A 24,786-nucleotide genomic window follows, 5' to 3' on the forward strand; every position below is an offset into this window, starting at 1 on the left:
ACATTATGGTCACTAGAGATCCAGGGGACACATCTCACTTCCCTTTTCTCCTATTTAATTCTAAGTTCCTTTAGAGCAGGGCCTGGGCTGTAGCTGGATCCATGTACCCAGAGCCTACTATATTATCTTACTCATAGTTAACTCTTAAGAAATGTTTGTTGAATAAATGTTCTACGGCTAAGGATCTGAAACCAAGCTTGAAATTGTTTTATTTCTGGTGTTTTTTGGTTTGATTTTGGTTTTGCATTCAGTTCCTGGATCCTTGGATAGAATAATTCTAATAATTAGCAAAACTCCCTCCCACAAGTGAATAAAGGTTGGGACTGTGAATATGAAAAAAGGAGTCACTCAGGAAGGTCCCAAGTACAGTTATCTCAAAACACCAGCTCAGAAGAGTAGTTGTCATGGCCTAACTCCACTGGCAATCAAAGCCTCAGACCCACTATTCTTGCCTAGCATTCATGCCAAATGAAACCACAGTGTCAAAGTTCTATTTATTACCAGTCTAGCAGAGAGAATGAAGGGGAAGTAAGTAAGTTATGTAATGAAAAAAAAATTCTCATAAAATGAGCATGACTTCTTGGTTTCCACAAGCTCAACTATATTCTCTTCTTTTTGAACTACAGACTTTTCAACATTTGGCGACAATTCTTCAAATCTATCACCTAAAAGAGGAAAATGAACAGTATTGGAGAATCTGCAGGAAAGTGAGCACAAAAGTATGTTACTGGTAGAGTTGTGAGTGGATCTAGTGGTTCTGAACTATATCTAAAATGTTAATAATAAACTGTATGTGTTTTTGAGTAATATATACTACTTGGCTTACATCCCAAAGAGATTGAAGAAAGAGGAACATGACCTGGATATACAAAAATATTTGTAGTAGCTCTTTTCATAGTAGCCCAGAATTGGAAACTGAGGGGATGCCTTCCTATTGGGGATTAGCTAAATACTATGCCATAAGAAATGACAAAATAGCTTCAGAGGAAATTGGGCCAAATTCTATAAAATGAGCAAAACTAGAACAATTTATATAATAACAACATTATAGAAAAAAACTTTGAAAGATTTTAGAATTTGGATCAATACCATGATGAATCAAGAGGACTAAGGGTGAAATATAACACATGCCTTCTGTGAGAGAGGTGATAGGCTTAAAAAATGCAGAATGAGACATGCAATTTGGGACACAGCTGATGTGGGAATTTGTTTTGCTGGACTATGTATATTTGTTATGAGGGCTTTATTTTTCTTTTTTTTACTGTTAATTTGGGAGGGAACAGATAAATTCTTATAAAAATTATTTTTTTAAAAATGCATATCCTTTAGGATGAAGATCTCTTGTGTCACAGAGATAAAAGTCTCCCAACATCCTGATTTTATCTAAACCACATTGTTTTTGGAAGAGGAACTTAGTAACTTATAAGGAAAGGGAAGTGACTCTTACTTAAACCTTCTAACTTTTCCACCCCAGCATTCCACTTGGGGGTATGTTATTTTTTTTTAATAGTAAGACAATTTCATTGAGTTCCCCCCACCCACCCCTGCCCTACCCCCAGCTTGTCTCATTTCACCATTTCTGTTTAACCAATCAAGAGTTCCCTTCCTTTCCACTATGGCCATTTGACTTGGGTGCCCTGCAAAAAAGCAGAGTTTAGGTTAGAAATCCTACTTTGAAATGCCAACTTTATGGCTGCACCTAACGGGATAAGTCCCCTGAGCAAAGACTATACTTTTTTTTTTAATGCCTTGTGCAGCATTAAGTATGCTATCCATGCTACATAAATAATGGTAATCAGTTCTAGGTGTCAAGGTTTAAGAAGGACATGGGTCCATGTTCTGCAAGGACTGTTTGAGGAAACTGGGGATGTTTAACCTGGAAAAAAGAAGATGCAGGGGAGACATAATAGCAATCTTCAAGTAGTTGGAGCCATGCAGAAGAGGGATTGGATGGGTTCTGTTTGGCCCCAAATAGTAGACTTAATATCAGGAAAAACCCAACAATTAGGGCTTCCAAAGTGGAATGGGCTGCCTTCAGAGGGGTGGTGGTTTCTCTCTCACTGGTGGTCTTCAAGCAGAATCTGTCAACAAGAACCACTTGTTGGATATGATAAAGCAAGGATTCCTTTAGTGTAAGGGTAGAACTAGATGGCTACTGAGGGCCCTTAAATTCTGTGATTCTATGATTTCTTTCTCGTGCCATTGACTGATTCTGTCAGTTTATTTTCCCTACTTTTAGGAAGCAAATAGCTAAGCACCTTGACAGCCAGCACAACAACCATATATCATAATAAGCAATTATTGATCAGGGAGACACATTTTTTATGACGTTTTGGGAGTAACTGAATTATATGCAGTGATGTGTTTGAATTTTAATTGTTTACCAGTTCACTGGGAGTAAAATATGGAGTAATAAAACAGATGATACCATATTCCTTAGCATCGCAGCTCTCCTTGAGTGTGACCTTGTTTTAGAATTGCCTCAATCACCCAGGATGAAAGACAGAAAGTTGAGGGAATTTTATGATGGTGCCCATAATGAAATGTTTCATAGTCACTGGAGATAATACACCAAGAATAAATAGTATGTAAACACATTTAATTACTTAGGAACTCAACCTTCTACTAAGGCACCCAGCACATTGCGGAGTTAATCACTTTTTGGTCCATTTGTGGAAAACGGCAAAGGAAATAACTGTATTTAAAATATTTTTATGTCACCTAAAAGATGTCATCTAAAATTCATCCGTAATAAAACAATTAAAAATGAAGTCAAGGGGATGAAGAGATAAACTGGCAATTACTCCATAGTACAGGTCATTAGAACAATGGTTCCTATTCTCATTTTCAAAATTCATGCTGAACTGATTACTATTATTTATGTAGCGTGGATAACATACTTGATGCTGCACAAGGCATAAAAAAACAAGTGTGGTCTTTGCCCAGGGGACTTTCAATCTAAGTTAAATAAACACTTCAAGCATGAAAATATACCATCCAAAAAAGGATACCAGGTATTCTGTGTTTCTGTGCAGTTCTATCTTTACATATTAAGATTCTCTCCTTTCCTTCTTTCTCTTGGTATAGGGTAAAGAGTGCTGACTTTAGATTCAGAGAATATGGGTTCAAATCCTGCTTCTCATCAGTGCTAGCTGTGTGACCTTGGGTAAGTCACTACCTCTTTGGTCAGCCTCAGTTGCTTCATCTACAAAATTAGAGGGTTGGACTAGGTGACCTATAAAGTCACTTCCTGCCCAGATCAATGATCTTATGAACCTTCTTTTCTCCCCACCTTGCTCATCAGATTTAGAAGATAGTTAAACTGCCCTTCACCTTGTACATGAGCCTTCTCCTCCCTAGAAATTACCATACACACACACACACACACACACACACACACACACACACACACACACACACACATATTTATTTATATAATTTTCTTGGACCATGTTGTTTCCCTCCAATAGAATGTCATCTCCTTGAGTTCAGCCATGGTTTTGTCTTTGAATCTTTCAAACACATAATGTGGGTTCCCACTTCCATGCCTGTGGGGTCACTCCATTCCCTCTCCTTATAGGGAGAGAGTGCAGTGTGGTGTGATGAAAAGGCACCAGAGGAGAAATCCCACCTCTACCATTTACTACCTATGTGACCTTGTATATCACTTAATATCTCTGGGCCTCAATTTCTTCATCTGTAAAATTTGGGAGTTGACATCTAAGGTTCCTTCCAAAAATGTAATACTATGATCGTCACCATTTGATCTGGAGGGCCTAGTATGGGTGAGTACCTGGCACACAGTAGATGCTTAATAAATGTTTGTTGAATTAAAGGACAAATTTATCATAAAAATCACAGGAGCCTTAGGCTCATCTACCTCTCTCCTTCTAAGCATGATCTGAACCCATTCTCTCAGATAGTAAAGGCAAAAAGATAAAAGACTGCTCCTTAATAACATCAAGGAATCCTATTAATAAGGAGACAAGTGTGGGAAGCCATCAATCAGTTTGTGGCTGCCTGATCTTAGATAACAGGGAAGTATGCTCTGAGAATAATGGATTCCAAGAGTATGAACTATCAGAGTTGCACAATTTATGACATATCCTCTTGCTTAAGTGTGCCAAATTCCCTGTGGAAGTAAGTATATTCCTGGGATAGCATCCTTGGATATGCTTAAGGGTAACACCAAGTCTTGTCTGAAGTCTGAAGTCTTTTGATGTCTTGGGTTGGCTTTATTCCATGAACATTCTATTTACATGTCTGTGCAATCAAACCTCCCCCAGGTCATTTGATGAGAAGAAATCATCTGCCCCACCAAACATGATGCTCATCTTTTCTTGAGGTTGTGTCTAGCTTGTGGGTCTAATCTAAATTGCTCATTAGGGAAGGACAATCTAACCATGTTCCATACTGGAGGACTATTAGAGTTGAGGCTAAGGTCCCAGGCCACCATGCATGGTACATTATCTTTCTTTTGCAGGGGATAGAATGATGGGATTTGGAATGGGAAAGACAAATCCTGCTTTCAATGCTTAGCTGTGTGACCACAGGCTAATCACTTAATCTCCCTGACTTAGTTTCTTCATTTGTAAAATGGAAAGAATAATAATTTATCATTTGGCTGAAGTGAGATAAAGTGTGTCGGTCTTTTTGCAAACCCTGAAGTGCCATATGAATGTCAGTTATTATTTTTATCTCATTCTCATCTTGTTTAGTGCCCTTCAGATAGAAATAAATCCAGGGGCAAGTCACTTTGCTTTTACAGATAAAGTTCTGCAGATTATCACGTACATGTGTGTGTGTGTGTGTGTGTGTGTGTGTGTGTGTGTGTGTGTGTTGTGAGAGAGAGAGAGAGAGAGAGAGAGAGAGAGAGAGAAAGAGAGAGAAATAACAGCCTTTAGAAACTGAAAAAAAGAGCATTAGTATTGTTTATCATTATTATTATTATCAAAGAAAAACCATTGTTCTAATCTTTTAAAGAGTCTGTTTACAAATGGTCCTAGAAAAAATTACTGTGGCTAACATTTACATAGCACTTTAAAGTTTGCTGAAAGCATTTATATATATTAGCTCATTTGACCCTCACAACAACTCTGACAAAATAGCTACCATTATAATCCCCATTTTACAGATGAGAAAACTGAGACAGGATTGACTTTCCCAGGATCAAACGGCTAGTAAATATCTGAGTCAAGGTTCAAACTTTTCTTTCTGAGTTCAGATCAGGCCTTCTGTTATGCCTGGGGCAGCTAGGTGGCGGCAGTGGATAGAGTGCCAGGCCTGCAGTGAGGAAGACCTGAGTTCAAATCTGGCCTCAGACACTTACTAGTTGTGTCACCATGAGCAAGTCACTTAACCCAGTCTGCCTCAGTTTTTTCATCTGTAAAATGAGCTGGAGAAGGAAATGACAAAACACTCCAATATCTTTTCCAAGAAAACCCCCAATGGGGTCACACAGAGTCAGACAGAACTGAAAAACGACTGAACAACAATCCCAGTAAAGTTATGTCACCCAGCTTCTTCCACATCCTCTCATTTTTCTAAACCCATAGCAATCAGTTTTCTGACCTCATCATTTAACTTGTTCTCTCCAGGGTTACCAGTGATCTTTTAAATGTCCAGATCTAATGACCCTTTCTCATTCCTTATCCTTTCCGACCTCTCTGCAGTGTGACTCTGTGGATCACTTCCTCTTGGAGGCTTTCTCTTCTCCAGGGTTTTGTGACACTGCTATCCCCTGCTCCTCTTTCTATCTGGCTGGTACTTCTCTTTTCTGGTCCTTTACCCAGATCATTCTCACTAGCCAAAGGCCATTCCAAAGCCAATACTCTCTTCTCCCTCGATACTATTTCAATTGGTGATCTCATCAGCTCCCATTGGTTGGTGGTTGCTTATTGTCCTTTGCTCTCAAAGAGGACCAAAATGACATCACTATGTTGGAGTCAAGGTACAGTGTGTCATCAGATCAGAACAATCTCAGAATGTTCTACCACAGGTGAGGCACAAATAATCCATATTAACATTTGGAGTGGAAGATGTCTCTAAATTTGTACATCTCACTTTTTTTTTTTTTGAGCTACTGCAACTTTGCTTGGCTCATAGAGCATAGTGGCTTCTTTGATTCAAGGACACCATGCTGAGCAGTCCTAGCTTCTCCTCAATACAGAAAATGCTTGCTGATGGTTTTAGACAAACATTACTTATAATTTTAAGGTAAACTCCATTTATTGCTATGCTCTCTAGAGTTTTTAATAGGAATGGGTGCTATATTTTCTCAAAGGCTTTTTCTGCACGTGTTGAGATAATCATAAGATTTCTGTTGGTTTTGTTACTGATGTGGTCAATTACACTGATAGTTTTCCTAATATTGAACCAACCCCTGCCTTCCTGGTATAAATCCCATCATAGTGTATGATCCTTGTGAATATATATTGCTATAATCTCTGTGCTAGTATTTTATTTAAAATTTTTCATCAATATTCATTAGGAAAATTGGTCTATAATTTTCTTTTTCTGTTTTGGCTTTTCCTGCTATGGGTATCAGCATCATATTTGTGTCATAAAAGGAATTTGGTAGGACACCTATTTTTTCAAATAGGTATATTAGGTATTGGGATTAGTTGTTCTTTAAATGTTTGGTAGAATTCGCTTGTGAATCCATCTGGTCCTGGGGATTTTTTCTTTGGAAATTCATTGATTGCTTGTTCAATTTCTTTTTCTAAAATAGACATATTTTATTTCTTCTTCTGTTAATCTGGCTAATTTATATTTTTGTAGATATTCATCCATTTCATTTAGATTGCCCAGTTATATGCTAATAAATTTCACAAGGTAGCTTCTAACAATTGTCTTAATTTCTTCTTCATTGGTGGTGAATTCACTCCTTTTGTTTTTGATACCAGTAATTTGGGTCTCTTCTTTCCTTTTAAAAATCAAATTAACCAATGGTTTATCTATTTTATTGGTCCTTTCATAAAACCAGCTTCTAGTTTTATTTAGTAGTTCAATGATTTTCTTACTTTCAATTTTACTAACCTCTCCTGATTTTCAGGATTTCCAATTTGGATTTAATTGGAGATTTTTAATTTGTTCTTTTTTGTGTGTGTGCATGCCCAATTCATTGATCTATTTTTTTCTTTATTTTATTGACATAAACAATTAGACTTGTAAATTTTCCCATAAGTACCACTTAGGCTGCATCCCACAAATTTTGGTATGTTGTCTCATTATTGCCATTTTCTTTAATGAAATTATCAGTCGTTTCTATGATTTGTTCTTTTACCCATTTATTTTTTTTAGGATTAGATTATTTCATTTCCAATTAAATTTTAATCTCTTTCCATTGTCCATTATTAAATGTAACTTTTATTACATTATGATCTGAAAAGGATGCATTCACTATTTCTACCTTTCTGCATTTGGTTGTGAGGTTTTTATGTTCTAATACATGGTTAGTTTTTGTGTAGGTGCCATATACTGCTGAGAAAAAGGTATATTCCTTTCTATTACCATTCAGTTTTCTCCATAGTTCTATCATATCTAGCTTTTCCAAAATTGTATTCACCTCCTTAACTTCTTTCTTGTGTATTTTTTGGTTAGATTTATCTAGTTCTGAGAGGAGAAAATTGAGGTTCCCCACTAGTATAGTTTTATTATCTATTTCCTCCTCATTCAACTTCTCTTTCAAAAATTTAGATGCTATATCATTTGGTACATATATGGTTAGTATTGATATGACTTCATTGTCTATGGCCCCTTTCAGCAAGATATAGTTCCTTCCTTATCTCTTTTAATTTGACCTATTTTTGCTTTTGCTTTGTCTGAGATCATGATTGCTACCCCTGCTTTCTTTGCTTCAGCTGAAGCATAATAAATTCTGCTCTAGCCCCTTACCTTTACCCTGTGTGTATCTCTCTGCTTCAAATGTGTTTCCTGTAAACTACATATTGTAGGATTCTTCTCTAGGATCTTTTGAGGTCTGTTTTTGTTGCCTTTCAGTTCATGAAAGATATCAAATTTCTGATGTATAATTCTTATCACCAAGTTGCATCTTGCTAGGTGGTAAATTGCCATAGCCTGTAGTTAAGTGCTACAGTTTTTGCCCAATCCTTGCATTGCTTTAAAAAAAAATTATTGTGAGAGGCTGCATGGCATAGTGGATAGAGAGCCAACCTCAAAGCCAGAAGACGTGGGATCAAGTCTGATCTAATTGCTAACATTTGTATGGCTTTTACTGTATTGAAAAGCACTATGGTAAGTGCTTTATAATTATCTCACTTGATCTTCACAACAATCCTGGGAAGTAGGTGCTAGTCAATCAATCAATCAATCAATCAATCAATAAACATTTATTAAGTGCCTTCTATATACCAGGCACTGTGCTAAGTGCTGGAGATACAAAAAGAAGCAAAAGGCAGTTCCTGCCTTCAAAAAGTTTACAATCTAATGGGGTAGTCAACATGCAAAGAAATATACACAGAGTAAGCTATATTCAGGATAAGTAGGAAATAATTAAAAGAAGGAAAGCCTTGGAATTAAGAGGGGTTGGGGAAGGCTTTCTGTAGAAGGTGGGTTTCAGTTGGGATTTAAGGAAGCCAGGGAGGTCAGTTGTCTGAGTGGAGGAGGAAAAATGTTTCAGCCACATAAAATTCCCAGAGCAGAAAGCTGGGAGTATCTTGTTTGTGGAACAGCCAGGAATTCAATGTCATTGGTTCAAAGAGTACTGGTGGTGAGTAAGGAGTAAGAAGACTGGAAAGGTAGGAGAGAGCTAGGTTATGAAAGACTCTGAATGCTAAACAGAGCACTTTGTATTTGATCCTGGAGGCATCAGGAGTCACTGGAGTTTGACTGAGTAGGTAGAGGGGTGTGTGTGTGTGTGTGTGTGTGTGTGTGTGTATGTAACATGATCAAACCTGTGTTTTAGGGCTAAAGGGAAGATAGAATGGAGTGGGGAGACTTGAGAAAGGCAGACCCACCACCAGGCTATTGCAATAATCCAGATGTGATGAGGTAATGAGGGCCTGCCCTGGAGTGGTGGCCATGTAACAGAAGGTGGTGCATTTGAGAAATGTTGCAAAGGTGAAATCGACAGGCCTTGGCCACAGTTTGGATATTTTGGGTGAGAGCTAATGGGTAATCCAGGATAACCCCTAGATTACCAGCCTGAGGAACTGGGGGGATGGTGTTACCCTCCACAGAAATAGGGAAGGTAGGAAAGGAGGAGGAGTCAGAGGGAAAGGTGATGAGTTCTGTTCTGGACATGAGTTTAATATATCTACTGCACATCCAGTTTGAGATGTCTGAAAGGCATGTTGACATGTGAGACTGGATGTCAACAAAAAACCTGGGGTACCCTTTCTGGCACATACGGACTGTGTGACTCTGGGCAAATCATTTGACCTCCCAGCGCTCTCTGACCAACTCTTAAGAACATAAGTTGCAGAGAAAGTGATGATGCACACTATTAGAGGGAATTAGCCCACCTGGGAGCTACGTATACGAATATACATAATAATATACTAATAGAATCACAGATTTAGTCCCTATCGCTATTATTACTATTATCCTAAGAACCTGGCTCAATTTTGTGTATGAATGTTACTTGGTAACAGCTAGAACAGAGCTGAGGGCTTTGTTCAAGGCCTACCATTTTGGCAGAGCAACAGAGGGCTGCCACGTCTATTGCAAACTGGAGCTTGGTTTGCCACGGACTCACTATCAACACTGTAGCTAACCAATTCTAGCATCTATCGTCATTATTATATTAGATAATATTATACCCGAAATCCATAGCTTTGGCACAATAATGCTGCGAAATGCTATTTATAGCAAGTTAAAAATAGAAATGTGATCCTGTATGGGTAAGGAAGATGGAGGATTTTCTCCTAATCAAGGAAGAACATGAGGGACATTTGACTTTAATCTATCACTGGAAGCCTTTTTATACCCTTCCCTCAAGTATAGATTATAAGAATACCATAGAGCCAAAATTATTAATTCTGGTACATACTACACAGTGCCAGCATTTTCAGAACACCTGTTCGTTTATTTTTGTGGTGGTTATTGCTTTTTGGTGAGGCAATCGGGGTTAAGTGACTTGCCCAGGGTCACACAGGTAGTAAGTGTCAAGTGTCTGAGGCCAGATTTGAACTCAGGTCTTCCTGATACCAAGGCCAGGGAGGGGGATAAGGAGATAAGCAGATGCTTCCTAGAAGAATTAGGACTTAGCTTTACTTTGAGGGAAGTATTACATCTTAGATAAATCCCTCCTTCGAGCTACAGAGCACAGTGATTTGGCACAAGAGTGTCAAGGCACATATGTACTTGTATTCTATTAATACGTGTCCTTTCCAAGAGAATGTCAAAGTATAGATCCCAGGGAGGAGAACAAGGAATAGAGTTGGTGGTAGTAGAAGCAAAAGTAGGCAAAGGGACAGATATGCACACACCCTCCTTCCATCCCAAAAGCCTGCCCTCTCCTAAGAGGGAATACAGTCCTAGGATCCACAAACCAAAAGTTCATAGATTTGCAGAATTGCCTTAGAGTAGGGGTGGGGAACCTGAGGCCTTGAGGCTACATGTGGCTTCGAGGTCCTTAAGTTTGGCCTTTTGACTAAATCCAAATTTTACAGAATACATTTAGATTCAGCCAAAAGGCTGTACTTAAGGATCTAGAAGGGCACATGTGGCCTCAAGGCCACAGGTTGCCTGCCCCTGCAGAGCGTAACTAATAGGCCTTAGCTTTCATTTTTTTTTCTTTTTTCAGGCAATTGGGGTTAAGTGACTTGCCCAATGTCACACAGCTAGTAAGTGTCAGGTGTCTGGTCTGAGGCTGGATTTGAATTCAGGTCCTCCTGACTTCAGGGCCAGTGATCTATCCACTGTGCCACCTAGTTGCCCCTCTTAGCTTTCATTTTCAATCTTCAATGCTATTCTCTTGAGGTTGAGTAAATTCAGATAGAAATGGTTTCCAAAACATTCATTCAGAAATACAGTAGGAATTGCTTCATATATATGACTTGTGATAATATTATTTTGGTGAAGGGTTTGCCATTTAATTTTGATTGTGGCTAAATACAAATGTAATGCGAGCCCCAAAGCCTATTAGTATGTGATTCTTTCCTCCTTGGTGGATATCAATACCTCACACCTGCGTGAGGGACAGGCTGGAATTGGCACAAATGGGAGAGAAGAGAGACCTAATCCTTTCAGGTTCTTCTGTCTTCCAGCTTTGAGAGAGAAGATATCTGTTCCAGCCTCTCCTTAGGGAGAGAAAGTCTCAGGAAAGAAGCCAACATAGATAATTTCTATCCTGTCCTTATCTACAGCTTGTTACATTAGAGACTTCAGGAATTTCCCTTTTAGATTAGATCTGGTACTCTCTCTCTTGGTTGAGCTAAGTTATTTCACTCCTAAAGGCATCAGTCATTCAATATATATTTTTTTCTAGTATGTGTTCTTACACACATACTTTCTCTGATTCTGTTTTGCAAGCAATTTGGATAAATGGACTTCTTTGCTATGTGCTATGTGTGTTCATTATGGAGTCAGAGTTTGGTAAGGAGTCAAGCCTTGGATATAAAGCTTGGGGTTCCCTTTCGCCATTAAGAAGTAGAGACCAGGAGTTTAGCTTAAACCTTCAAGTTACCCTCCCTAGACGACTACTACTACTATTCAAGGGAATAGACAGATATAGCTCTAGCTTGGTATCTGTTCGCTCTGACAAGAGCATAGAGTCTATCTAGGCTCCCCTCCTGGAAGGAACCAAAGTCTCCATTGGAGAAGGGTACGGAGAGGAGATGTTTCCTATTCTGACCTCCCTAGGAGACACTTACACCTGACACCCCATGTTACGCAAACAAATAAAATCTCTGGGGTGGTTATAGATTAGTATGCATGGCTTTCAAGGGAATTGTGATGAAAAGGAGACAAGTTCATCTCAGTGTTAGACACTTCACTCCATGCAAGAGGCTTGCCCCTTCCTAAAGACATAAACACTTATTTAATTTTATTTAATTGACAACAAGTTCACTGCATGCTGAACATTAACAATGACATTTATGTATCCCTTGGTGCAGAATTTAGCAAGCTGATAGAAAACCATTCAGATTAAGTCTATATACACAGAGACAGCTCACAGGACCCAGAATTATTTCATATTTTTTAAAGAAGAGAAATGTTTGCATGCAATTTTCATTCATTCATTCATTCATTATTTTTACCAATTTAACGTTTGAAAACATTGTTGTTAAGTTATTTCAGTCATGTCCCATTCCTTGTGACCCCATTTTGGGATTTTCTCGGCAAAGATACTAAAGTAGTTTGCCACTTTCTTTTCCAGCTCATTTTTACAGATGAGGAAGGGAGGCAAACAGGGTTAAATTACTTGCTCAGGGTCACACAGATATTAAGTATCTGAGGCCAGATCTGAATTCAAAAGATGAGTCTTTCTGATGCCAAGCCCAGGGCTCTACCTGGTTAGTTATTGGACTGCTGAGAAAAGAGGATAGCGTGGAAATGTTCCTCTTAGTCTGCTAAGGTGTTCTCTAAATAAACCTATTGAAATTCAAATACTAAAGTTCATTGACAATACCTAGAGATCCACTGGTTTAAATAATTGAAGAAAACCTTGGATTTGGAGTTAAAAGAAGACTTGCATTTAAATTCTAACTTTGACATTCACCAGCTATGTCACTTTCAGCACATCTCTTTTTTTTTTTTTTTGGTGAGGCAATTGGGGTTAAGTGACTTGCCCAGGGTCACACAGCTAGTAAGTGTCAAGTGTCTGAGGCCAGATTTGAACTCAGGTTGTCCTGACTCCAAGGCCAGGGCTCTATCCACTGTGCCCCTAGCTACCCCCAGCACATTTCTTCTAAGGAGCTCAGTTTCTCAGCTTAAGAGATGGGACTAAATGACCTCTAAGGTCTTTCCAGTTCTAAAATTCTATGAACCTATATAGATAAGGAAAATGAAAGATTCCTAATCAAGTAGAAGAGGAACATGAGAGGCATTTGATTTTAATCTACTACTCATTTTTTTATGTCTTCCCTCATTTAAAAATTTTAGGAATACTGTACCATAAAGCCAAAATTGTTAATACTTATAAGTACCACTCAGAGCCAGTGTTTGCAGAACGCCTATTTAGAACAAAGTTCACTTATTCAGTCAGCCAGCTGGGATTTAAAAATTTTTTGTTTAAAATTTTTGTTTAAAATTTTTTGACCTTCCTACCTTTTAACAAAGGCAGGGAAGTAGAAAAGGGGAGAGTCAAGATAATGATTAAAATAGGGGGTGGGCAGGGGAGGAGTGGTAGATTTCAAGTTGTCCCATGGACACAAAGGGACAGGTAGAGAATAAGGGAGAAACGGATCATAACTAAATGGATTCAACCAGCTGAATTCATCCAGGAAGTCAATTTGTGTAACCAAGCAGAAAAAAAGCTCTTTCTACATCCTCTGTTCTAATTTTACTTGTTCTGTTGACATCCTTGTAGATATACTATTACAGGTCCATCTGTAAGTTGGGGACAAATAGTACCTAACTCGATAAATCTCTATTGAGATTTATTCCAGATAGATACTTTTGTGTGTTTTATTTCTAGGACACAGAGATGACAAGAGTGATCTGCCACCCTTCAGAAGTCTAACATTATGGGAGAATGAATAGCAAGCACTCCAAGTCTAGGACCTTCATCAGGTCATGAACCTAAGGACAAACATGCAGTGACAGAAAAGACAGACATATCTTAGACTAGAGGAAGGTGTTATGACTGAGAACTAAAAGTATTGAAGGAGTTCATGCCATGATTATGAGTAGTCTTGTTGGGGTCCATGAGGCTTGTGTGCAACTCTTTGTGACCTCCTGTGGGGTTTTCTTGGCAAAGATACTAGAATGATTTGCCATTTCTTTCTCCAGCTCGTTTTCCAGATGAGGAAACTGAGGCAAACAGGGTTAAGTGTCTTGTTCAGGGTCACATAGCTAGTAAGTGTCTGAGACTGGAATTGAACTCAGGAAGATGAGTCTTCCTAACTTTAGGGCCAGCACTCTACCTACTGTGCTACCTAGCTGCCCAGAAAAGGTTCTCAAACCATTTAATGCTTCATCATAGACTTGGTCAGCAGGAAGAGGGAGGGTCTAAGTGGGTCATTTTATAACACTTTATTAATAATCATATCTTCCATTTGTCTAGCATTTTATGCTTTTCAAAATAGTTTCACATGCATGATCTCATATGATCTTCAGAACAATGTTGTTAGGACATAAATTACTAGCCAATTTAATAGATGAGAAAACTTAAGGGAACTTAAATGACTTCATTCAATCAATCAATAATTATTTACTAAGTGCTGTACAAAGACAAAAATTAAACATCTCTAGCTTGAAAGAGTTTACATTGTATTGGAACGTAACAAGTCAGTGGTAGAGCTAGGTCTGTTGTCTACACCAAATCCTAGAAAGGTTGCCTTCAATATGGAGCTTACCCTTACCCCACATTAATACATACTCCAGACTAATAATAGCTGCTTGAGTGTTTGTAGGAAAGCAATTTTATTCTCTTAGGGAAGAGCCAGATTATTAGGTTCCCAGATATGACTGTCTTAGTGGGAGTCGGGGATGACAACAAAATGAACAACGAAGGCAAAAAAATTATGCTTGAGAACCCCATCATAGGATCCCAGATCTAGTGTGAGAAAAGGCCTCTTAGGTCATCTAGTTCAGCACTTCTTAAACTATGGGTTGCAATGTGTAACTGAATGTGTGGGTTGCAAAAAATTTGACAACAGTAAAAGGTTTCTGAATGTGCAATGACCAGAAATTAATTCAAAATCAAATGCGTAATGAATCCAAGGTGTTTCTGACAGCACTTGCCCGTGCTGCATCACACAACTTTGCTATAGCTTTGTTTCTGAACACACAACGTGCACACTTTGCACTGTGCATGCTGTCACACCACTCAATGCCTCGGCTCAGATTCAAGACTATTGTCTTTAATAAATGGTAAGATTATATGTATGCCAAAGAATTGTTTTAAAATTTCTTTATGATTTATTATCAGTAAATGTTTGATTTGTATACCTATTTTTATATTCCTATACACGTGGGGTCATGTAAAAATTTCTTGGGCGAAAAAGGGTTGCGAATGGAAAAAGTTTAAGAAGCACTGATCCAGTTCAATCCCTTCATTTTATATTTCACAGTTGAGGAAACTGAGGCCCAGTGAGTTAAGTAATGTGCCCCGTGTCACATAAGTAGTATCAGAAGCAGGCTATGAAACCAAATCCTCCAACCCCAAAGTCAGTGCTCTTTCCACTGTACCATCCTGCTCTCTCATCGTCAGGCCAGGACTCCAGTTATGGACAAGAGGGCTATGAATGTTTTTCTGTTTTTCTTAATTTCAGAATTTAAATTCTAAGGTTGGCTATAGCGGGAAAATCAGTGATGGAAAGCAATGACCACCCAGTGGTATCAAGACACAGGAAGAAAGAGTCTTCAAAAACAGCCTGAGTGTTTATGGAGAAGGAAAAGCTACCAATACTTGGCGCTCAACAAGGAGAAGGATTGTAATAATTGACAGATGACAGACAAACCTTGCCTTTTTACTCTTCCTCCTTAAGTAGTCACAGTCATAGAATCAGGGTTAAAGTTGTGAAGAAATATGTTCTTCTCATTCTATGAGAAGCTGGCAAGCATCTCATTTGTTTGGAAACTACAGGTTGGTCATGTCAAAGTTGCTTAAGGCCTTATCGTGAGAAATACCCTTCAAATGCTTCAGGATTCTGACACCTTTGGTATTAAAGTCATTAATTTTCCTTGTAATAAAAGGTCTAATATTGGGAGCATGACTGGAGTGTACTATCTGCACTGCTCTAAACACAAGGTGCATTGGGACATTTTCACACAACAGATTGTTTGGCAGTGACTGAAAAGTAGGGCACTTTGTTTTTTTAAATTATCAGAAAGGGTGATAGCTATAAATTCGGAGGGATAGCTAATGTGATGTTCCAGTGACACTTAGAAAAAATGAATTGTGTCTCTAAAATTTCATAAAATATCCCATGAGAATGAACAAATAAAGAACTTCTGACACTGAACTTAAATTTCCTTAAATTTCCAGCTACATCTTAATGGGCACAATTCAAGTTTTCCATATTCAGTTCAATCAACTCTTTGTGGGCCCATTTGGGATTTTCTTGGCAAAGATACTGGAGTGGTTTGCCATTTCCTTCTCCAGCTCATTTTATAGATGAGGAAACTGAGGCAAACAGGGTTAAGTGAGCCCAGAGTCACACAGTTAGTAAGTGTCTAAGGCTGGATTTGAACTTGGGTCTAATTTTCCGCATACAGTATAATTGAAGTCGGGTATGTATCTGAGGTTTGGTCCTTTTTTTTTTTTTTTTGCATCCTTCTTAAAAGTCATGTGTCAGGGGCAGCTAGATGGCACAGTGGATAGAGCTCTGGCCTTGGAGTCAGGAGGACCTGAGTTCAAATTCGACCTCAGACATTTGACACTTACTAGCTGTGTGACCCTGGGCAAGTCACTTAACCCTGACTGTCTCACCAAAAAAAAGTCATGTGTCCCTTACTTACTAAAAATGGTGCCTCTGCTTACATTACACCAAAAACTATAATACAAATTCAATGTTTTAATTCATTTGGGTTTAAGAAGGTTTAATCTCTATTGTCTTCTGGATTAACCACATTTTTAACTTATTGAATGGAACTGCTGTAATGGTAAAGAAGATCTCTGAACTGTAGGATTGCAAACCAAATATAACATTTAAGCATTACTGTTGTTTAAATGATATCCATTAGTTTGGGACAATTGGCATCTTAAACAACTAACAAGTATGAAAGAACACAAGGGCCACATTTGGCTGGATGGTTAATTTAGTTTTCCATTCCTGCTTTTACCGTGGTAGCTTGGAAGAGTCCCTCAGAATTCTTCAAAATAAAAAAACCCAAAAGATTCTACTTTCTACATAAAGGTGAAACTTACTTTCTGTTCACAATTAGCCACTCCCGAATGTATGTCTGAACACAGTCCCTGACGTGAGGATCCAGTTCAACCCTGAGGAAATGGAAAATGAAATTAAAACATGTCATTAGTTAGAAGAAATGTTGTCAGGCCTGAGGATAAGATGATTCCATAAACACAATGTCACCCAACTGAGTGTCTTCCCCCAAATTCATTTCGCCAGTTGTGGACCATTTCTGAGGGAATGCAGAAGGAAACTTAACGATATTTCATGTGGGGAATGCTATTAATTATAACACCCATGTTAACTATACTTATTCCTGTAGACATCTTGGTGTAAGAGGAAAGAAACTGTGAACAGATACTAAAAAAAATTAAAAAGCCATAATAACCCATTTTTTGGGTTGAGTTTGACTGAGTTGGAAATCTTTTAAACTATACTAAGCCTTGTTAGGATCTGCAAGTTTTTTGTTTTCTTTAAAAAGTTGTGAAGAAATATAATCATCTCATTCTTTAAGGAACTGGCAAGCATTTCATTTGTTTGGAGACTATTAAATCTGGTTGCTTATGTCAAAGCTGCTTAAGGATTTATGAGAAATACCCTCCAAATACTTCAGGATTCTGACACCTTTGCTAATTAAAGTCATTAATTTTCCTTGTAACAAAAGATCTAATAATGGGAGCATGACTGGAGAAGAATGGCACTATCTACACCACCCTAAACACAAGGTGCATTGGGACATTTTCACACAACAGATTGTTTGGCAGTGACTGAAAAGTAGGGCACTTTGTTTTTTAAAAATTATCAGAAAGGGTGATAGCTATAAATTCAGGGGGATAGCTAATATGATGTTCCAAACACTGATACTAAAAAAAATGAATTGCCTCTCTAAAATTTCATAAAATATCCCGTGCTATATAAACAGCATCTGAATTAATTTGAAGACATTCTCAAGAAGGCTTTTCATCCCATTAATTCCTTTTGAGGAAAATTAACTATAAACCTTTATACAAAAGAAATAAAAAAGTAAATGATTCCCTACCATGGGTGAAAATAATAGCAACTACCCACATTAAATTCATAGCTCAATAAATGAACTGACAATGGGGTAAAGCAGATGATATGGACCACAATCTGTCCGCTCCTCAGGAAATAACTATTTCCAAAATATTACAGAGGGTTTCTAAAGAAGTATGTCAAGCAATCTGGCAGTATGAAATCATTAAAAAAAAATCAAATTCTTTGACCCCAAAATTCTGTTGTTTGGGATATAGTCTGAGGGTATCATTAAAAACAACTGAAAAGGGAACTCTGGGTTCAAAGATTTTCATAGCAGCATTATGTATAATTAGAAAAACAAACCCAAACCAAAAAACTGGAAACAGCCTAGATGTCCAACAATGGAGGAAAGGCTAAGTAAATTGTGGGACATTAAGGTAACAGAATTCTATGATGTGATATTAAGACTAACAAATATGAGGGATGAAAGTACTTGGTAAAGATCTTCATGAAATAAAAGCACATTTTTAAAAACAAAACTAAAAGAATAGAGTGTACACTAATTACAATCACACAAGGAAAAGTAAATGAAGATAAATGGACAAAGAATCCTGATGGGAACCTAGAGGGAGGGATTTAACTGTTAAGATATTTTAAACATTGAAACTAATTTAGATATAGTTACTAAACAAGTTTAATTGCCTAGGGTATTATTCAATGTTATCTCTAATAAGATACTTAAAACACAAAATTAGATAAAGTTTACTACAAATGAAACCCATTACTGTGAATAACAATTGCGTATTTTGATAACCGAGAGCAAAAGATGATGGAACAAATAATTACATTCACCAACCCCATCAGGCTGTAATTAAATAAAATCTAGGACAAGCATTCTGATCCTACCAATATTAGATAAGAAGTTGTACATCTCAATCTCAAATCTGAGTCTTTTTGGTGGAAGGTGAGAGGAGTAGGAAAATTGAAATATACCCTCCTCTGATATGAAGAAGATAAGAGCCTTCACTCCACTGATAAAATGTAGGATGCATCTAATCAAAATATGACATCCATCATACATAAGGAAACAACATGAGTCCAGGGTGTCTCAAAAGTTTTAGTTCAGTTTTAAGCTTTAATAACTTCAGAGGTATAAATGCTATCAATTTACAAAAAATAACATTTGAAAAATTAATTATTATTGATAGGTTTCTTGTTAAAATTCAACATAACCACCATCTTGTGCTATACATTGTTCTAGTTCATTTTTGAACTTGGTAAAAATTTTCATCAGCTGCTGCTCGGCGACTGAAAGAAGCGCCCTTGTAATCCTGGCCTTAAGATAATCTAAACAACAAGGTTTTAATAGATACCATTCAGTTTTGATGTGACCTCACAAGAAAAAAATATAATGGAGATATATCAAGCGACTGAAGTGATCGAGCAAGAGGACCTTTTCAACCAATCTGCAGGACTGACAAAGTGTCATCCGGAAACAGGTGCATGTGATGCGTGTAGCACGCATGCAGCTAGGTGGCACAGGGAGAGAGTGCTGAGCCTGGAGTCAGGAAGACATCTTTCCAGTGTTCAAATCCAGCCTCCCACTTATTAGCTGAGTGACCCCGGACAAGTCTCTTAAGCCTGTTTGCCTCAGTTTTCTCATCTGTAAAATGAGCTGGAGAAGAAAATGACAAACCACTCCAGTATCTCTGCCAAGAAAGCCCCAAATGGAGTCAAAAAGAGTTGGAGGTGACTGAAAAAATGACTAAACAACTACGATGCACGGTGATAAAAATTTTGAATTTATTATTCAAATTCAGAGAACTAATTGAATATTAAAAATTAAAATAACTAAACTTTCAAACAATGTTTTTGTAAGTTTGTAGCATTTGCATTTTTGGAGTTATTAATGCTTAAAAGTACTCTAAAACTTTTGGGACATACAATATTTAAGACCCATTTCCCAGTGATTAAAGGGGCAGATAGGTGGCACAGTGGAAAAAGTGCTGGAGTCAGGAAGACTCATCTTCTTGAGTTCAAATCCAGCCTCAGACATTTACTAGCTGGGTGACCCTGGGCAAGTCACTTCCTTATCTGTAAAATGAGCTGGAGAAGTAAATGGCAAAGCATTCCATTATCTTTATCAAGAAAACCCCACCAGGGGGTCACAAAGAGTTAGACACAATGTAAATGGACTAAACCACAAGAAAAAGGAAATGAACAAATAATTTTAAAAAGACTTGCAAACAATCAAAAACCATATAAATAAGTCACTAATCATATATCACTAATAATCAGAGAAATGAAAATTAAAAGAACTCAAGAGAATTCATCTCAAACACTTCAAATCGGCAAAAATGATAAAAGAACAGTTGATGTGGAAGGGGCTGCAGGAAGCCAGACCAACTAATATACTGTTGGTGGAGCTATGAATGAGTCCAACCATGCCATATAACAATGTGGAATTCTGCAAGAAAAATCACTTAAATGTTCATACCGTTTCACCCAGCAATTCCATTATTTGGCAGGAAGAAAAGTCCCACATGTAGCAAAATATTCACAGCAGGATTTCTTGTGGTATCAAAAAATGGCAAACAAAATGGGAAGTCAGTAAATTGGAGAGCTGCTGAACAAATGGTGGTATATGAATATAAGGCAATATCATTGTGCCAAAAGGAATGACCAGTATGAGGAATTCAGAGGAGGAGGAGGCCTGTATAAACCATGAGCTAAGCAAAGCCAAGTGAAAAATATGCACAGTGTCTATAAAAACAACTGAAAATAACCCTCAAAGGCAGCTGAACTCTGATTAATTGTAATGACTATCTTAGCCTTAGGGAACAGATGATCAAACACTCTTTCTTCCTTTATGCATAGAGGTGAGGGATTATGGGTGAAGAACACGGGCATATATTATCAAACAGTCACTAGAGGTAAACAACTAGGAACATAACAAGATATATTAAATGGAAAATTGCCCAGAAAGGAAGGCACTAGTGGCCGGAAGCAACTGGGAAAGGTTTTCTGAAGGTGGGACTTCATCCGAAAGTCTCGAAAGAAGCCAAGAAAACCAAGGGACAATGTTCTATGCAAGAAATAGGAAGTGGGCCAACATAGCTGAATAATGCTGTTGTTTAATTGTTTTTTCAGTTGTGTCTGATGTTTCGTGACTTCTTTTTGGAGTTTTCTTAGCAAAGATACTGGAGTGGCTTGCCATTTCCTTCTCCAGCTCATTTTACAAATGAGGAAACTGAGGTAAACAGGGTTAAGTGATTTGCCCATGATCACATAGCTAATAAGTGTCTGAGTTCAGATTTGAACTCAGGTCTTCCTGACTCCAAGTCTTTCACTCTGTCTACCTATCTTCCCCGAATAAGACTGTGGATGGAGGTAAATTGTAAGACTGTAAAGGTAGGAAGGGTCCAGGTTATAAGGAGCTATCAATGCCAAATGGAGAATTTTATATTTGATCCTAGAGGTAACAGGCAGCCACTGGAGGTTTTGAGTAGGGGGGTTGATGTGAACAGACCTACATTTTAGGAAAACCACTTTGGCAGCTGAGTGGAAGGACTGGAGCGGGGAGAGATTTCAACATCTAGGCATAATGTGAATGAAGATGATGGCTGTTTGAAGGGAGAGGAGACATACAGGAGAGACATCGTGAAGGTGGAAACAAGATTTGGCATCACATCGGTCATGTGGGTTGAGTGAGTGTAAGGGGGCAAGGATGACCAATGTTAGAAATCCGGGAAACTGAGGATGGTGATGTCCTCAGCAGCAAGAGGGCAGCTGGGAGGAGGAGGGTCTGGGAGGAAAGATCATGAGTTTCTGTTTGGGATGTGCTGAGTTTCAGGCACTTACATGTGCTTTGAGATGTCCAAAAGTCAGTGGGTGATGTGCAAATGAACACAGGAGAGACTATGTGATGGACCTGTGTTCTAGTCCTTGCTCCGCCCTAATGTGCTGTGTGGCTTTGTTACTTAACCTGTTTCTCAGGTTTCTCTGTTTCTGTTTCTCAACTGCAAAATGTGGATAATCTACCTCACTGGAGGTTGTTAGATAAAATATGTGAAAATTTTATAGCTTTATAAAAATAAAACAGTTGGAAAACATATCCAGGGAATTACCATCATTGTTATTGTTATCGTACCATGTTCAGGTGCTTTTGCTTATAATTCACTAGCTTTATCATTGACCAGGATAGATGAGCTGTTTTGTAGAAGAGGGATTAGACTTGCTTTGTTTGGCCCCAGAGGCCAGAACTGAATGCTTATTCTTTCTTTCTCTCTCTTTTTTCTTCTTTCTCTCTCTTTTTCTCTCTCTTTGCCTTTCTCTCTCTCTTCCTTTAAAATTTTTTTTATTAAAAAAGGAAAACCAAAGATTCTGTTTCTAAAGTGACTTATTTATCAAGTGACTTCCTTCCTTCCTTCATTTCCTTCTTTCTCTTTTCTTCCTTCCTTCCTCCTTTTTTCTTCCTTTCTTTACATTCATTCTTTCTTCCTTCTCTTTCTTTCTTTTTTCTTTCTTTCTTGCTTCCTCTATTTCTTCCTTCTTTTCTCCTTCCTTCCTTCCTTCCTTCCTTCCTTCCTTCCTTCCTTCCTTCCTTCCTTCCTTCCTTCCTTCCTTCCTTCCTTCCTTCCTCTATTTTTCCTTCCTACCTTCTTTCTTTCCTTTCTTTCTGTCTACAGGCAACTAGGTGGTGTGGTGGATAGAGTACTGGGCTTGGAGTCAGGAAAACCTGAGTTCTAATCCAGCCTCAGACACTTACTAGCTGAGTGACTTTGGGTAAGTCATTTAACCTCTGTCTGTCTCAGTTTCCTCAGTTGTAAAATGGGTGATATTAAAAGCACCCACCTCACAGGGTTGTTGTGAGGATCACAGGAGATAAGATTTATAAAAGGTGCTTAGCACACTGCCTGGCACATAGTAGGTGCTATAGAAATACTTATTTCCTTCATATCTCTATCTATGTATGAGCTCTGTTTATGAACACATTATCCTTAAATGATAACTTTTACAATCAATCTACATCTTCCTGTATGTCTTCTTGGCCCTGGGTTATTTAAAAAGAGAAACAAGTTGGGTTTAGCTTATACAGCACCCCAGGGAACCTCTATAAGCAGAAACAAGGAGGTAAGGAAAGGACTTACCCTTCCTCTGGCAAAGAAGCCTGCACAGTCCGGCATTCCTTTGGCGTAAAGATGACCTCCAGATCATCCTCTGTGAAGTCGCCAAGCTCTTGTATGAGTTCTGCGTCGAGGCTACTCAGTTGTGTCATCAGAAGTCCTTCAAAATCTGCTGGCTCCACCGGGTCATAAAACTGAGGCTGGAGTGTTAATAAGAAGAAGGAAAAAAACATGGCTTGTTAGATATTGGGAAATTCCTACAATGGTGTTTATTTTTTAAGATAAAGATGTCAAAGTATCCTTTAAGATGATACTGAATTTTCATGCAATATTCCTTAAAGGGGCGGCCAGGTAGTACAGTAAATAGTGCAGTGGGCCTGGAGTCAGGAAGACCTGAGTTCAAATTCAGCTTCAGACACTTACTAGCAGTGTGACTCTCGGCAGGTCACTTAACCACTGTTTGCCTCAGTTTCCTCATCTGTAAAATGGAGGTGATAATGGCACCTAACTTTCCAGTGTTGTCATGAGGACCAAATGAGATAATATTTGTAAAGCACTTTGCAGTGTCTGGGCACATGGTGATTGCGATATAAATGTTAGCTCTTACTATTATTATTACCCAAAATGTGCTTCAATTTCTTTTTATGCTGCTCTTGAAAAAGAAGTTGCACGGGGCGGGGGCAGCTAGGTGGCACAGTGGATAGAGCACCGGCCCTGAAGTCAGGAAGACCTGAGTTCAAATCCGACTTCAGGCCAAACACTTGACATGTACTAGCTGTGTGACCCTGAGCAAGTCACTTAACCCCAATTGCCTAAAAAAAAAAAGTTGCATAGCAAATATGTCATCAAAACCAAAAGCAGTGATATGAAAATAGAAAAGAAATATGATATGGAGTCAAGCCACAGCAGGATGAGTCATTGAAAATACCCCAAGGTAGAATTTTTCTGAACTTAGTTGCATCCCAATGAGAAATCATGAGACTAAGAATGAGAAGATCATGAGACTCTGGAATTTTTATGATATTAAAAAAGTACTTTTATAATTCCTCTTGCAAGAGGCACCATGGAAGAGTGGACAGGGGGCTAGTCTTGGAGTCAGGAAGACCTGGGTGGTTCAAGCACAGCCGCTGCCCCATCTTAACCAGGTAAATATGTTCCCCAGGCAGCTCCCTGAGATCTTGACATACAGAGAAGTTGCCAAAGTGCTTCAAGGAAGGATTCCGCACTGGGAGTTCCCTACACAGATGAATGCACAGATTCCAACTCCCTTGACTTCCCCAGCTGAACCTCCAACCCCAAATATCTCCTACCAAGTTCTTACTAAGGTCTTTTTATTCACACAAAGGAAACTGGGGCAAATATAAGCCTATTTCAGCCTGTATATGTTAGACAAAAATGTTTCTTTTGACCTCAGTTCTCCATTTCACATTGACTGTGTAAAAACATAGCAGGGTTTCACACTGGGATCAAATGCTCATAAATCTGAATTTAGAGATCAGTTTAGAGGCAGCCTGATTTTGTGGGTAGTGAGTTGGACTTGGCATTGGGAAGACCTGGGCTCAAATCTCACATCTGACCTTTAGTAGCTGGACAAGTCATGTTAGCCTTCTGAGCCTCAGTTTCCTTATCTGTAACATGAGCAGGTGGGACTAGATGGCCTATAAAATTCCTTGCCAGTTCTA

At 38.4% G+C, this 24,786-nt stretch overlaps 1 protein-coding gene across 3 annotated transcripts in view; it reads right to left on the reverse strand.

Annotated features, from left to right (window-relative positions):
- The window catches only part of DOCK8 (dedicator of cytokinesis 8), a 312,720-nt gene that overhangs the window by 185,325 nt on the left and 102,609 nt on the right, over positions 1-24,786 (reverse strand). For all 3 annotated transcript variants that reach the window (XM_021001788.2, XM_021001787.2, XM_021001790.2), the window contains 2 exons: positions 23,129-23,304; positions 17,000-17,071 (listed from right to left, as the gene is read on the reverse strand). In XM_021001788.2, the coding sequence (XP_020857447.1) occupies positions 17,000-17,071; positions 23,129-23,304 (248 nt within the window). The remainder of the gene's footprint in view (positions 1-16,999; positions 17,072-23,128; positions 23,305-24,786) is intronic.

The sequence above is a fragment of the Phascolarctos cinereus genome, unplaced genomic scaffold (assembly GCF_003287225.1).
Source record: "Phascolarctos cinereus isolate Bilbo 61053 unplaced genomic scaffold, phaCin_HiC Scaffold_4;HRSCAF=312, whole genome shotgun sequence".
Taxonomy (NCBI): domain Eukaryota; kingdom Metazoa; phylum Chordata; class Mammalia; order Diprotodontia; family Phascolarctidae; genus Phascolarctos; species Phascolarctos cinereus.